The sequence below is a fragment of the Melanotaenia boesemani genome, chromosome 22, assembly GCF_017639745.1.
Source record: "Melanotaenia boesemani isolate fMelBoe1 chromosome 22, fMelBoe1.pri, whole genome shotgun sequence".
In the NCBI taxonomy this organism is placed as follows: domain Eukaryota; kingdom Metazoa; phylum Chordata; class Actinopteri; order Atheriniformes; family Melanotaeniidae; genus Melanotaenia; species Melanotaenia boesemani.
The window spans coordinates 22,776,813-22,793,821 of record NC_055703.1 but is presented as its reverse complement, the minus strand read 5'-3'; the positions used below and the strand labels follow the sequence as shown (position 1 = coordinate 22,793,821).

The following is a 17,009-nucleotide window of genomic DNA, read 5'->3' as shown; positions in this document are numbered from 1 at the left end:
ATCTGGTTTTACTACATTTCCAATAAACTTTATTTCTGTTGACAATATTGCATTCTGCTTTACTGCATTTATCTCTAGCTAAACAAATAAAACCGACATATGATGCATGTGTCACCTGAATTATTGTACAATACATTGTTAAAAATGGTAAAAGGAGGTAAGGTTAAAGTACTTTTTTCATCAAATTGAAACCATTTTGATTTAAATATTTTTTATATGAAACGTTATGTAAGCTCAAATTGTTGGAAATATTTAAATAAATACATTTCAATAAGTTAATTTTCCTGGAGAAAACTTGCACTGAAAAGACAAAATAACTTCCTGCTAATGCTGATGCACAATTACTAGATATTATCTATAATATATATATATATATATATATACACACACACTATAAAGCTATACTCCATGTGAAGGAGTCTGGAGCTTAGTGGGCCTTAAAGGATTTAGCAGAACCTTCCAGGCAGGTAAAGAATTAGGACTTTCTGCTGGAAGAAACCAAATGCGAACAATGAAGCTAAATGATCAGAATAATGCTATAAATGGACTGAATGCCTCCAGCCTGTTATTCCCACTGAAATATCATGAAAAGTGGCATTCAAGGACAACTGTGGAAGTCAAGATGTCTGAGGGGGGGGAAAAACGAAACTTTCAGACCTCAAAAATGAAAACTATAAATGCAGAGAAGCTAGAAAAGGCATTTTGTGAGCATACAGAAAGCTTTTAAGATGGTCTGTACTTATGGTCTGTAAGTGCAAAAAAATTAATTGGTTGAACATTAAAAATTCTCTTAAACTGAGCATCAGTCATCTAATCAGGTAAACAATCATCCTAACACTGTTTTTTATGGAAAGTATTTGCATTTACGTTGCATTTCAGCATATGAAAAGGTGCTCTATAAATAAAATAAATAGATTTTTACACATACTTCAACTTAACTGGTCTGCTACCGTCAAGTAATAAAGGCCTCTGTCAAAAAAGGGGGGAAAAGAAAATGTTGCATGATTTGAACTGTGAATTTACTGCTGGGTCAGACAGAGGCTGGACCAAGAGTTTAACCTCTGCTCTGGTGCATATCTGATAAGCATGCACTATATATAATATGCTCAATAGTTAAATGCAGACATGCAGAAAGTTTCTAAAAACAAAACAAAAAGCAAGCAAAAACAACCTTTGAAGTAATGCAAACTTGTCAGAGTCTGATGTTCCTGTGGAATAATCTGTGGGGCCAGAAATCAGCAGTCCACTGCACATCACACAGAGGCAAGACCACTTACACAAATCAATCTGCAGCAAGAAGGATTCCCCACATCCACTCAGGAAGCCGCCTATGTTTGTGCTGATTCAGTCAAACATCAGCTTCCTCCTCCATGCTGCGTTTGCGTGCAGAGACATGAAGCCGAACAGTTGGAGAGTCATGGGCAATTGTTTAGATGTGGGATGATGACACTGATCTCCAGATACTCATTTTTTGTTCTGTGCTCGAGGTCCCTGCAGCTCTGAAGGTGAATAAAACACAAATACAAATAGATGTTTAACATAATCCTCCGGAAGAGTGAATTCAGTCACAGCGGACAGAAAACAACAAAGATGACACAAAAATCATATATTTATGTACGAATCTCGTATTATCCATCTGCTTCCTCCTGCAGCGGCCCAGATGTAGGAAGACGGACTTCTTTGCTTCCCACATTGTTGAGCAGAAAAAGCCGATTTATTGTGTATAAATATATCTCTCTCTGTATATCTGACAGGGAATGAATGCAATGGATTTAACACCAAATTCAGAGCTGTGGGAGGGAAAAGTAAATAGATTTTTTCCTCAGGATTAAAGCTTTTTAAAGGCCTCACTGTACTTTTTTTGTTAGTTTTGTTACATATATAAGATGTTATGTAAATTAGAAAATTAGGGGGTGTGGGGATTAAAATCAGGACGACAAATCGTTTCTTTAAGAATAAGCTTATTTTCAAACTGGTGAAGTTAGCATGTTCATTTATCCCTCCCTTCATCCTGAGTGTAAAGCTGTAAATGATTTTAATACAACGAAGAAACGCCTAGTTCTGTTTATATTTAGGATGGACTTATGCACTGATATACACTGATAGCGAACATTGCATTATAAATAGGAAAGCTGCAGATACAGTTATGTGGAAAAAAATAATGTATATCATGCAGAAACAGTGTCAGAAAAACTAGCTCCAATCTTACTTGAGCTAGGAGAGTAAGTAACAGCCAGGTGATTAATTAATTATCATGTGAGCACCTCTACAAAAACAGATGTTTTGAGTAGCCTACATTTACCAAATAAATTTGGGGTTTTTATTAGGGCTGTCATAATTTACACTGTAATGGAAAGAGATTAATACATAAAGAACAAAGCAATTAAAGCTTTTTTTTTTTTTTTTTTTTTTTTTTTTTAAGCCTTTTTAGCCCAATATCACACTTTGCAATGCTTGGGGAAACTGTGAGTTTTGTTACTGGCTGTGGAAATCCCACACATTATTGTACTTTATATGCTGATAAAAACCAACTGCTACAATGTCTTCCAGTCAGGTTTTAGACAGCACCACAGCACTGAGACTGCTCTGACCAAAGTCATTAATGACATATGTTTGAATACAGACGATGGAAAAATGTCAGTCTTAGTCTTACTGGACCTCAGTGCTGCATTTGATACAATCAACCACAATATATTACTTAAACGACTGGAGAACTGAGTGGGCCTCTCTGGCACTGCGCTACATTGGTTTAAATCTTATTTAGAGAATAGAAAGTACTTTGTGTCAATAGGTAACTTTACATGTGAGCAGACAAGATTTACATGTGGAGTTCCCCACGGTTCCATCCTGGGGCCTCTTCTGTTTAACATCTACATGCTCCCACTGGCATAGGTTATAAAGAAAAACAAAACTAGTTACCATAGCTACGCAGATGACACACAGATATATATTACAATGTCACCAGGACCGAGGCCCCGTACAGGCGCTTGGTAAATGCATTGAGGAGATTAATGACTGGATGTGTCTAAACTTTTTTTCAGTTGAACAAAAACAAAACTACGTGGTGGTTTTTGGAGCCAAAGAGAAACAATTAAAGGTCACCACAGAGCTTCAGTCTATACAACTAAAAACCACCAACCAGGACAGAAATCTGGATGTACTGGTGGACTCAGACCTTAACTTTGAAAAACACATTAAGAGAATTACAAAGTCAGCCTACTATCACCTTAAGAATATATCAAAGGTAAAAGATCTGATGTCTCAGCAGGACCTGGAATAACTAGTCCATGCTTTCATCTTTAGTCGGCTTGATTATTGTAACAGTGTTTTTACAGGTTCTACCTAAAAAATCTGTTAGACACCTGCAGCTTATTCAGAACTCTGCTGCTCAGGTCCTCACTAAGACCAAGAAAGTGGACCACATCAGTCCATCTCTGAGGTCTTTACACCGGCTGCCTGTTCGTCAGAGAATAGACTTTAAAGTTCTGCTGCTGGTCTATAAAGCTCTGAATGGTTTAGGACCAAAATACATCAGTGACCTCTTGACCCAGTATGAACCTAACAGAACCCTCAGGTCATCTGGTTCCAGTTTCTTATCAGTTCCCAGAGTCAAAACCAGACATGGAGAAGCTGCATTTAGCTTCTGTGCTCCACATGTTTGGAACAAACTCCCAAAAAGCCTCAAATCAACTGGAACACTGAATTTATTTAAATTCACGTTAAAGACCCACCTGTTCTCTGCTGCATTTCGCTAGTTTTTATTTTGAAGTCAAAATCTACGTCTGATTCTTTGAAGCTGGAATCATGTTTTAATACTGTCTTTCCCCACACTGAAACTTTATTTCTTGCATTTTATCTATTTTCTTAGCATCTTCTTTCTGTTTTTATTTCATTAATTGCATTTCTTTTCATGTTTGTTTTTTTAATGCACTTGTATTGCTTTCTGCACCCTGCTGAAATGTTTTATGTAAAGCACTTTTAATTGTCTTGTAAATGAAATGTGCTATACAAATAAATTTGCCTTGCCTTGCCTAAATGGCAGTACCTCTATGTTTGCAGACTTTTACATTGAGCTACCTCCATATATGAAATTATTCTTTATATCTCTCTGCATACAGGTGTAGAAACCAGAATCAATATGGCCTTTGTTCTTATTCTGTTGTACAGATGGTGGTCCTGAGAGTAAGAACAGAACTTGGGGGAAAAAAGCTTTGAAATATGCCACTCCTTTATTTTGGAAAACTGAAAGAATAAACAAAACTGATCTCTCTGGGAGAGTTTAAGTTTATTTCAAGGGCTCAAAAGGAAAAATCCCATGGTCAATGTGATTGTTTTAAACTTATTATTTAACCCATGCTGTATTTCATTTATCTCATATTGGCTGCTACCTTTTTTTTCACTTGTTGTGTTTGATAATTCATTTCTGTTTGTTTTCTGGTATAAACGTGTGCTGCCTTCTTGGCCAGGTCGCTGTTGGAAAAGGGATGAGGTTTTATCAGACTCCTCTGTATACAGAAGTATTCTAGAGCCAAATGTGAGTCCATCTATCTGGCAGCTAAAACATGTCTGGAATTGGCTCATGCAACAGACAATGATCCCAAACACATCAGCAAATCTACAACAGAATGACTAAAAACAAGAGAATCAGAGTGTTTCAATGATCCAGTCAAAGTGCAGACATGCAGACCTTTAAGGCCTGGTAAGGAAATTAGTTTAACTGTCCTGATACGTGAAACCTTAGAATTCAGAGGGTATACTTTCATTTCAACATGCTATGAAAACTGATTTCTGTAGGTAGACCAGCAATACTGCAGAAGAACCAATAAAAAATCCTTAAAAATATCTTTTATGAGTGTTTTCTGATCTGTCTCCTTTATTTTTTCTTTTTGGCAAGTTACAGCATTTCCCTGTATTCCTCTCATTATTAAAACGCACAATGAAATGATCCTCCTTAATATTTCATTCTGTGACTAATTCACAGTCCATTCTCCTGCTTGTTGTCCAAAAGCTATTAAATTACATCAATGAGCAATCCTGCCATAAATACTCGCTGCAAATGTGAATTAATCCATGTATAAAGATGGTCCAGCAACAAATTTCACACGACACAAGCCAAGCTGTTTTATAATATCATTAACCTGTCTTTCCCCGTTTTTAAACCACAGCTATGTCTTTATGTGCTGTATATTCGACTCTACTGTCAACTCCACCTCTTTGCTCCAGACAGACATAAACAGTTAATGCATAAATGGTTTTAAAAGGTGTTGTGGAAAGAAACAATACTGTTAGATGTTCAGGTTTTAAGAGGCTGTTTTAAAAAGAATTTGTGCAAATTTTCATGATTTCCAGAAAATGAAGCACCTCCGACTTTTCCTCCAGTATTGCTATTGTGAAGTTCTTAGTGTAGATTAACTGCTGATCTTTCACTTCTAGTAAGAAGAAGCAGAGTCATGGGTGATTCAGGAAAAAAAAATCCTGTGTGCTAGACACCTGTCTAAGTAAATTCACAAAGTGCTTCACAAAAAAGCTAAACAAAATCAAGTTGAAACAGATGGGGTTTTAGTTGCTTTTTGAAAGAGAGCAGAGAGTCTACAGATTCCAGGTTCTGTCACCTTTAGTTTTCGTCTGCTGCGCCACAATCAAACCCTCAGTTTGTCATCAAGAAGGTGCAAAACTAACTGATTCATTTTAACCTCTGCAGTACTTTGCATCGTTAGGACGCTAACATGCTAAACTATGATGTTGAAATATGAAATCAAACACTCCTTTGACATTAAAATGTTAGCATTGTTATTCTACATTTTATATTCTATCTATATGTTTGTATTTGACCCCAAACAAAAGAAACTAATCAAGTTTTGGTGCAATATGGATTTGTATTACCTTGTTTTTACTGCATTTGTTGCAACTGTAAATTTGGTAGCTTCATAATGTGTTCCAGCGAAGGACAGCCAAGCATAAATTGTCAGTATAAATGGCTGTTAGCAGAGTTGGGGGAGTGGCTGAGGGTGGTTACTGTACCGCTTTGGTACCATAACTTTACTGAAATCCTGACTGCTTCTTTCATGTCATAAATATAAGTAGAGGTTGTGTATATTTGCAAAGAAAACTATCCTTGTGAACTGGAAAACCAAAAATAATTGTATTCAGCAGTTGAGGAACCTCTTACTAGACACATTAGTATTGAAACAGCGTCTGCCTCCTCAAAGAATCAGTTAGATAAATTTCGCTCCATCTGGTCCCCTGTGATTAGCTCCATCACTTTGTGAAGGTGGAGGATTGTGACCTTATCGTTTGTTATTGGCAGGGTGTGCTTGATGGCTGCGGGTCCTTGGTGGATTCCCATGATGGCGATCTGGGCTGCTCCGCTGTGGGGACCCAAGCTCTGTGTCCCGCCCTGTCAGGGGCTGTGGGGGGTCTGAGGTTGGGGTCACCTTGTAGCAGGGGGGCGTGTGATAAAAAAAAAAAAAAAACTTATTATGAAGAGGAGGTTTATATCCATAAAGCAAAATTATTCGACACAACACAGCAGCCAGACAATTATTCTGCTTGCTATAATGCTAGAAAGGACAAGTTCTTGTTCTTTGACTTTGGTCATGACTGAAAAGTAACTGATTCTTTGTCATGGGTATTACTTGAAAGTGGTTGCAAAACCTAAAACAGTACTGTATGTTGAAGGTTTGCTCCTATAGTCATGTGTAAAAAAAAATACACCTTCTCTCAAGTATATGGTTTAAATATCACTTTAGATAAAATAAATAAATAAAATGGCATTTAAAAGGTCTTAAAACTAAAATAAATACAAGCTCAGATAAACAGCATTACACATTACAATGTGTAACTATTTATCCAAAAATAAGAAAAATGTAAAATCACTCTATAACACATATGTCAAACTGGTCCAGCAAAGGGCCGTGTGGCTGCAGGTTTTTGTTCCAACCAAGCAGCAGCACACCAGATTTGACTGATTCAATCAACTGATCTCAGTCTTCAGACAGCTGATTGGTCAAACTGTGTGCTCTTGGCTGGCTGGAACAAAAACCTGCAGCCACACGGCCCTTTGCTGGACCAGTTTGACATGCCTGCTCTATAAGAAACTCAGATGATTCAGTAACTTGAAGAAATCTCTGTACGCAGGAAAAAACATGTGATCAAAGCTCTGAATTCAGCTCCTGAGTTAAAGAGTCAAGCCTGCTCAGAAACTCTGAGAAACCTGTGTCTGGGCAGCTCAAGATGATGTTAAGCTACAGCAGGAAGCAGAAGGTTCCAGTTCAAATCCTCTAAATGTTTTAGAAAGATGGATGTTTGTTTTTAAGGCCAACGGCCAAATATAAAGAGTGAAAAACTTTAAACAAGGGTTGTCAGTGCGACTGGAAAAATAGCTTATCCTGATGGGTGAAGGCCTGGATAATTAGTTGAACTGTGGTGGAAAGACCTTTTTTTTAAATGCTTTGGATGCCAAATGAATGACTTAGAAAAACTGCAGAGGCTGTAACTGAGTATGAGAGGATAGCTCAGAGTGATGGAAAGCTGACTGAAATTCAACAAGCAGTAGGTTCAAATCCAAGAGGTTACAGGTCAAGTATTACAGCTTCAAAGTCCTTGAATTTTTAGTTTCCTAATTCCTCTAAGACTGAAAAGCTTCAATGTGGAAGTGTCATCTAACTGGAAGAATAGCTCAGGCTGGTAGGAGAGTGTTCTAGAGGAAGGGGAACCTCAGATTGAACCTCTTTGATCAGTACATCAATTTTCATGGCCAATGGCCAAAATGAAAAGATAAAAGCACCACGACAACAAGCTTGAGTGTGAAGGGTCCTTGGTGGTGTGGTGGGGTTGGCAGAGAACTGTAAGGTGAAAGTGGTGCAGTGTCTGGTTCAGATCCTGATTCTCAGTAGAACTGTGATCAAACCTTCTGATTAAATTTCCTTTTATTTACCCTTTAGATACCAAATGAACAACTTAGAAAACCTACAGAGGCAGTAGGAGCATATGAGAGGATAGCTCAGGGGCATGGTGACCTGACTGTAGTTCATTGGGCTGTAGGTTCAAGACCAGGAGCTTGCAGGTGTAGGTAAAGCTTCAATCGCCATGAATTTAAAGTTACTTAATGCCTTTAAGAAACCAGTCTAAAGTAAAGAGTGAAAAGTTTCAATGTGAAAGCTTCACGTATCTGGAAGAATAGCTCAGACTGTTAGGAGAGTGCTCCGGATGCAGGAGGACCTGGATCGAAACTCTTCGTTCAGCACATCAATTTTCATGTCCAAAAGCCAAAATGAAAAGATAAAAGCACCACGAGAACAAGTTCAAGTGTGAAGGGTGTTCGGTGGCGTGGTGGGGTTGGCAGAGAACCGTAAGGCGCCAGTGGTGCAGTGTCTAGTTCGAATCCTGCCCGTTGCCGGTACCTGGATCATAAAACCATCCCGCTCTGGTGGGTTGGGGAGGGGGCCGTGTCCCCTCCCTGTAGTCTGTGGAGGTAACAAGTTGGGGTTATAAATCAGAAAACTAGAACAGGCTAGAGTTTTACTGGATACATGAAACACCAGATGGCCTGGTATGTATGACAATTTTAGACAGTTGCTGACCATTGAAGTGTGGCAAGATGTTTATGATTTATTAAGAAACATAGCACAAGATGAAAGTTGCTGACATGACAAACTATTTTAGATAATTACTGAAAGGAACAACAACATGACTGGCTTCTCTAAGACAACAAAACTGTGTTTAAGACAGATGGGAATAGATTTGTCATCTGCTGAAGTAAAACAGAAGGTGAAAGAACTTTAATGGTTACAGTCAATTAAAACCTCTTTCTGCCCACTGAACATCTATTGTAACAGAATCTTTCTACTACATGTTAGAGGTACTATTAGCCCAACTACTAAAGTATATGGTATGGGAGTAAAAGTAAAAGAGGGTCATGTAGAATTCAACTACTGAACACAGAAATTCCCTCACCTCACCAGTAAACTGTATTTGGCTACTACTTTGGCCAGCTCTCTCTCTTGTAAAAGACATTCTGAATCGCAACGGCACTTCCATTGGTTGGTTTGTTAAAAATTATTTTTAAAAAATCAAGCCACTCAATAACCCTATAATGGGATATATCAACATATGATGACACCTGTGGTGCAACCCTTTTAAGCACACACATACATACATACCCTACCGAACTGACCTATCAACCCATTACACTCCAGGCCTGTATGTGTATTCAACATTCATCATTCAGATACATCATTCCAGACCTGGGGGCGTATACTCTATCCTATCCAATCCTTCTATACATACGGCACATACATACATCATCATATCATAGTGTCACAGGTGTCATCTGTGTTGATATATCCCTACCCTACTATAAAACATCCTATTTCAAGGGGGGAAGTTAACTCCCCCTTGTGTTCTGGCGTCCTGGCTCCCCCTTGCCGTAGCATTTAGTGGCCTCACACCCAGAGTTGAACTCAGGTCTCCCGAGTGGGAGGCGGAAACCCCACCAGCTGAGCTAGTCAGTGGCTCGATGTGAAACGCTTGATCTGTGTACATATCATCTACTGATAGACGTGTGTTACTAAAAATGGTTTTTACTATGGTATATAGATGATTGTTCCAACAAATTTCTCTTTGATACATCCAAAGTCTCATGGAGTTCTCTGAGGGATTCAGCTCTGATTGGACACTGGGGATGTGAACTTGGTTCTCCTGAATCATAAACCACTGAAGTATCCACTACACCACACCAAGCATGTTGGAAACAGATACTTTTAAAGCTTTGACTTGTGTTTCACAGTTTCTCTGCAACGTTCAGTCATTCTCCTGTTGGACTGGTCACCAGCTTCCTGAGAGGGGGCCACAAAAATGCTAGTGGGCCCACCATTATATGTTAAGGGCCTTTCTGAGTGATTTGCCTTTGATGGAACACTGGGGAACTGAACCCAGGTCCTCTGGATCCAAAACCACTGAAGTAGCCACCACATTACCTCTCCCTGATGTCTGCTGCATGGTAGGGTGACACATGATTTTCAGCTTTGACCTTTTCATGGCATCATTTTTGGAAACTCTTGCAATAAGATACTCAGTTGTACCAAACGTGCTGTCCATTCATGCTGACAGTTGATCTACGGACACGTTTGATGCTTTGACTGTTTCTCTCTGCAATAATCATTCATTCTGATCAATTCATTGCAGGAAGTAATGGAGGCATCACTCCAGTCACCAGCTTCCTGGATGGGACCGGCTTACTTTACTGTGTATTTATCATCTACAGATAGACGTGTGTTGCTAAAGAAATTTCTCTTTGCCCATTAAGGAGTTATGGGCTTTTCTGAGTGACTCACACTGGGTACTTGAACTTGGTTTTCGTGGCCCATGAACCCCACAAGGAACCACTACACTACCTCAATCCTCAATCACCTAGCTGCAGCATCATAGGTACCACATGGGTGCTCAGTGAAATACTTAGTTGTACCAAGCATTGCTGGAAACACACACTTTGTCTTTTGTTTGACAGTTTCTCTGTAAAGTTTATTCATTATCCTGTTGGGCTGGTTGCCAGCTTCCTGGGTGAGGGCCATATAGGTTAAGGGCCTTTCTGAGCTATTGGTAAATGAAAACTATTAACTTTTAAGAATTCTTGTAACATTATTATAGAAATTCAGATATTAAAAAAATTTAAAGACATCCCCTTATTTCTTTTTTATTCTCATGTTAAAGATCTGTCTTGTAGCTTCATGTCTTAAAATATTCAATTTAACTGATTTAATGTATCTTGGTAAAGAGAAAATATCAAACTGGATTCAAGTCTAGATCCGTCTCTGTGTCCATGTCTATAAAGAAATTGCCTGCTGCTTACTACGTCAGTGGCTCAAGCCTCTGCTAGGAGGAGGTTTGAACTTCGGAGCGGTGGTCTTTTTGTTTGTAGTTTGTATGTTCTCCCCGTGTATGCGTAGGTTCTCTCCAGGTACTCCGGCTTCTTCCCACCGTCCAAAGACATGCATGTTAGGTTAATTGGTCACTCTAAAGTGTGTGAATGTTTGTTTGTCTCTTTCTGTGTTGGCCCTGCGATGGACTGATGACCTGTCCAGGGTGTACGCTGCCTCTCACCTGTTAAAATGCTGGGATAGGCTCCAGCTTACCCGTTAACTGTAATAGATAAAGCAGCATAGATAAGGAATATATCCTTTTTTATGTTTTAATGTTTATTGGTTATGTTGTCTTGTTTTGTGACTTACTGGCTTTGTGTCTATGATGTTATCATGTTTAACCATGTTATCACTTGTTGTCTCTGCTTCTTCACTTTTTCATCAGTTTTAGCTCATTGATTAATATTTTTATTAACGTGTTTTCCCTCACAATTCCCTCACAGTTTTTCCTTATTCCAGGAAGCCTTTGTGAGATCTGGCCAGGGGCAACAGATGAGAACTAGCCCTTTGGCTAAATCAGGCATATTTACATAAGTGGATATTTTTTAATATGCTCTGTCCCTGACAGATAAACAAGTAAAAAAAAAAGGGCTGCTGACTAAAACAAAGGCAGCAGATCTGTTTAAGCCTGTTAACAATGAATGTGATGCTGTCATTATTTATGGGGATGACAGTCTGAACCAGTAAAATGAGGACAAAGTGGAAACATCCACCAATTGGAGGCAAAAATTACATTCAACAGAGTTTGTTGATTTCTTGCTTTAATACATTTCACCAGCTGGACTGCAGACGTTGACACCAGCATCTGTCATGACTCCTCTTCTGGTTCCATCTGAGTCAAAACAAATCATCACCCCCAGATTAATTGATGGTGCCTCTGTGTTTGGCACTACATTGATTTCAATCAAAAGTATACTTTCAGCTTTTTTGGGCTTTGCTCAAAAATACCATTATTGATCTGTTTACCCTCATCGGCTGGTTGATTCTCAGAGACTTTTTAGACTTTTGAGATCAGAATCATCCCAATCTCTACATAAAGGTCAACACAGAACTTCTTATGCTTTTTTTCCTTTTAAGTTTACTGAAAAAGATGTTTTAATACCAATGTGGGTGCCGAGTTGCACATAAAAACTCCACACTACAAGTATAAATCTATGCTAAAGCCACCACTAACTTTTTATTTAATCAGATTAATATCCAGTAATCTTACTCTTTATTTTGCCAACAAGAATCACTGTTTTGCTTCTTTCGTTATTGCAGCTTGAATAAAAAAAATAACAAAAAAGGAAATTGACAATTGCTTTTATTTGTAGTTTCCATCCTGGAGAAACATAGTGGGACTGTCCAGGAGTGCATTTGTCCAAAGGAAAAAAAAAAAAAAATCACTTCCTGGTTATCTGACAAAAACGTTTGCTGCTGGACGTTTCTCTGCTTTAGTTTTTGACTTTGACACATGAGGCTTAACTCATTTGTCTTATTTGAGCCTCCTTGTTTCCTCGTTTATCTCTTCTCTAGTCTATGACCTAAAGTGATCTCAGCAAAACTTTTTGAAGGATCTCTCAAGTGCTAAAACTGAGGAGAGAGGAGGCTTGGTGGAGAAGCTACACGATGATATGCAGGTGTATCCTGCGATAAAAGGACCATTACATGTTAATCCTGAATTATGACACAGTATATATTTACATAGATTTTATTAACAAACACATTTCTTGCTTACATGACAATAATAACAAAAAACTGGTTCGATAAGGGAGTGATGATGTTAAAACTTATGGCTATGAAGCGAGGATGTTTCATTTTGTTGAACATCCGTCACCTCATTTTCTCTGCTTGCATCTTTCATTTGAGGGACTCAGATGTGAGGAGAAGTGTTAAAGAGAGCTCTCAGGGATGGATAAATTGGGATATGGTATAAGGAAAAACGTTGAAACAGATGACAAACATTTGTCAGTGCTTTGACACACAACGGAGTGGATAATGACGTTTGTGAAGCAAAACAAGGAGCATGAAAGAAACACACAGTACAGGTTGTGGTGAGGCAGAAAAATCATCAACACACCCACAGTTCGGACTGAGTCACATGAACGCAGCAGCTGGAGGCCATTTTGACTTCTATGTTTGTGCCTCTTATCGCTTTCATAGACTTGTTGACGACACCATCAGCTGTCACTCTAATCAAATCTGAACCTACGGGGACTAAAAAAAAAACTCTTCTGTCAAAAAGATAAAATTCAACAAACAGGATCAAAGCTGTGACATATTTTGTGTCACAATGTGCTGCATTCTCCAGCTGCTATCATTACAGTTTGCTTGTTTATTCCAATTAGCTCATTAAATTTAGTTTGTGTGTTTACAACATGCACATTAAAAAATATTTTCTTTTTTCCTTGAAATGAGAAAATCTCTGCAACCACAATTTCTATTTGAATAGAAGTCATAGTAAAGGGAATATATGAAATATTTGTTTAGAGTTTGCAGGTTCCACCATCCAAAACATGCATGTGTGCTTAATTGGTGACTGTAAATTTTCCCTAGGAGTGAGTGTGAGCGTGAGATGTGCAGAAGCTTTACAGAGAAATGAAAGCAGTTAAAAAAAATAAATAAGTAAAAAAAAATCAATCACCCAGAAACACAAAATCCCACAATGGCCACAAATATAAAACAATAAAATGAGTAAAATAAAACAAAAGAACAGCAAAGATTAATGCAATATGGCAAAGACTGTATCCAGAATGTTTTTGTCAAAATAAATCAATGGGAATATTTTACCTGATGATAATGATGGTCTTGTTGGTGTTGTCATGTGATATCTGCTGGTAAATTTGAAGATTTTTCAGTCTTTGGTAGAAATTATTAGGTGATAAAACACTTTGGTATTTCAGAAAAAGTCCTCATATATATATATATATATATATATATATATATAGAGAGAGCAAGAGAGCGAGAGAGAGCGAGAGAGAGCGAGAGAGAGCAAGAGAGAGCAAGAGAGAGCGAGAGAGCGAGAGAGAGCGAGAGAGAGAATGAGAGAGAGGGATATGTTCAAAACACAAATCAGTAAAATAACTAAACAAGCTGCAAAAATCTTTTACTTCAAACTTTTTTTATTACAAAATATAAATGGCAAAAAGCTATTTTTATCTTCTGCTAAAACAAAGACGAATCTGATTGTGTTAGACATAAATGTTGACAGTGAAATAAAGCATTTTTTTGTTATTTTTTGTAGGTTAGCTTGCTACAGTTGATACAGTACAGGTGACAGTGCTCCTGCTCAAAGAAAAAGGAACAAAAGACAGATTATGAATGATAATCCATCTCTCCTGACCTCATGTTTGATCAGGAGATGTGAAAGTGATACAACAGTGCTGTTATGAAAAAAAGGGGGGTTGAATATTTGATCCAGCACATAATCAGACAAAAGTCCTCAATTATTTTTAATTAAGTGCTCCTTTTTTTCTCTCAACACCAGAAACTTAACTTTAGGGTTGAAACAATAGAAATTTGTCATTTTGTACCAAGCATGAAATAATCCCAAGTAGTTTGACTCTACTGATATCAGTTTGTAAAAATGTCAAAGGTTAACCTTCTTTAAACATGAAAAAGTAGTGAAATGTGTGCCAGTAGTTACAAGAGCCTGTTAATATTCTCATTATTTATTTGCTGCCACAATACTGCAAATATGAATCTGTCACAACCATCACATTAACACTATTGACATCCAGTCTGCTGAAAAGAAGCCAGCTCTGTATGGGATTAAAGAAGTCCAATCAGGAGTAAAATGTAACTTAATCATTTGCAGATGGTTGATTTGTAGGATAAAAGTAACTCATGACCCAGTAAAAACTGATTTAGGCACAAATGAACAGTTGATTTACTTAGGTCCATAGGGTTAAAATTATCTCTGACAGTTTCCACTTTATGTGGTGACTCCACCAGAAAAGATACGATGAGATGGTGAGTTCATAGTGTTGAGTCGTGTGGATGGACATGGGGGTCTGAGAAGTCCTTTTCCATACAGTTCAAGATTTTTCTTTCTTTCAATAACACAAAAATACACGCGTTACCGGCGACTGCTTTGATGCGTAAAATGGCACCGTGTGTAAAATGGTGTGGAGAAGGCAGGCGCACGAACAAAAACTCATGTCAGAGGTCATAAATACTAATACAGCGGCTGCGCTGTTATGAGGCATCTTCTTAGAGCTGAAGTTTACTTCCCCACCTCGTCGAGCACTTTGCGGTTGAGCTGAGCCTGCTCTCGCTGGCTCTCCATCTTGGCCATCTGGATCATATTCCTCAGCAGGTGGAAGGTCAGGTCGATGGACAGCGGCGGTTCCTCGCTGCGCTTCAGCAGCCGCACCGCGGTCCTCAGCGCCTCTTCCTCGCTCTCCTCCTCTGGCGAGAGCAGGTGAAGGTGATCCGGGTTCCTCCTTTGGAGAAATCTCAGGACGTTGTCGTCCTGTAGATCTGACGCCGCCCTGTCCGCAGCCGCTTTGAGAAGCACTTCGTCCAGCTGCTGCGTCTGGAGACGGCCGCTGCCATTCAGCCAGACGGGAAAGAAGTGCGGTCTGCCGGCGACGGGACGGAGGTGTGATGAAAGGAGGACCGAGGAGAGGAGCAGGAGGAGGGGGACAGACTTCATGTCCTGCACCCAAAAGATGTCATTAAGATAGAACAGAACCAAACACACACTTTATAAGTTGGACATATCTACAGTTTCAGACCTGAACTTTTCAGGCTTTAAAGCTATTTGGCTAATTTAATAACAGCCAAAGGTACTTCAAATTTCAATTACACCATTCACTTTTATTGTAATATCACAGGTCAAATGAATTACATAAATAAAATGTTAAATCTCTAAAAATGTAAACTCTGGTCCATTTAATTTAACGCAACTCACATGATGTCTGCCTATCTCATCCTCAGTGACACTTAAAAAAAGAAGACTAAATCAAAATATCAGAGATGCAGTAGGTCAGTACTCACTTTATGCTCTCCAGATGCTGCAGCTGAACTTTGTAGTCGGTCTGTGAGATGTCAGATGTCAGCGTTGGAGTCTAAAAAGTCCTGTGAGCGGCGACGGGAGAGGTCCGGGGACTTTTATACATCCAGCCTGCTGCTTTGACGTCAACGCCAGCACAGATAACCCGGTTTGGAAACTGGACAACTGTGGAGACGCAAGGCAGTGCGCTATTGAGGGGCAGCAGTGATGGACTGACAGGGAGCATTTTAATATTTTTTTTTTTTTCTTTTTCATTCTCTCTGGGTCATAAATATGATGAAGTGAACTGAAGGAGCGCAGAAGGAGAAAAGTGGAGATTCTTGATGGTGTCCGCTTGGGTTGGCCAGACACAACTATCAAAACTGTATTAACAGTTTTTACCTGCATGGAACAAACGTTTTTTTAAATTGGTTAATGCAAACATGCATCCCACAAACAGCCAAAGCATAAGAAATACAAAGAAGGCGCATCAAACTGAGCTGTTTGGACAAAACCCGATCGATCAAGCGGCTCAGACACGCAAATATTTGATAACTAATACCGAGAGGCTTTACTTCCTGAAGCTGACATCAAGAATTACAGGTGCCTTTGCAGAAACTGTGGCATTGAAATTATGCAACATGAGCTAAAACACAAAGCTGGGGTCATTTTATCAGCTCAGAACATGAATGTTCAATGTTTTTTTCCCCCTGAGGTGAAATAAATCGGTCATGCAGAATAAATGGATGTGGAGCTGTCCCTGGTGCTGAACCTGCTTGCAACTTAAAAACACAAGTCAACATAAAAACTTGCTAGTTATTGATATTCAGAGCTGAATGTCACTCAATTTGTGCAAGATAAGAAACAAGCTCTCACCATTAATGATTTTTTTTTTTTTTTTTTTTTTTACATAAAACTTCAGAGAATTAAACGTTTCTAAATTATCATTAACAATTCTGGCAACCCATCTTCAGCCAAAAATCCATGAAACCCTTTCCTCCCACCCAGTTATCTTCATATGATCTGATTGGGTTGTAAAAAGCAGTTATTTTAAAATCTATTATAATTCAATCCGTTCATGCAGTCATGACGACAAATTGAGCAGTCAACGCTGG

The 17,009-nt window shown here is 38.7% G+C and overlaps 1 protein-coding gene and 1 long non-coding RNA gene across 2 annotated transcripts; one reads left to right on the top strand and one right to left on the bottom strand.

The window, feature by feature from the left end:
* The first annotated feature begins 156 nt into the window (after positions 1-156).
* Positions 157-14,907, top strand: LOC121633275. Its single transcript, XR_006009022.1, has 3 exons — positions 157-168; positions 6,486-6,490; positions 14,825-14,907. It is a non-coding gene; the product is annotated as an uncharacterized LOC121633275 (long non-coding RNA).
* A 207-nt stretch (positions 14,908-15,114) lies between these two features.
* uts1 (urotensin 1) lies at positions 15,115-16,512 on the bottom strand. Its single transcript, XM_041975145.1, has 2 exons — positions 15,900-16,512; positions 15,115-15,558 (listed from the first exon to the last, which is right to left on the bottom strand). Exon 2 carries the CDS (start codon positions 15,553-15,555, stop codon positions 15,124-15,126), a length of 432 nt encoding a protein of 143 aa, XP_041831079.1. The 5' UTR covers positions 15,556-15,558; positions 15,900-16,512; the 3' UTR covers positions 15,115-15,123.
* Positions 16,513-17,009: the final 497 nt, after the last annotated feature.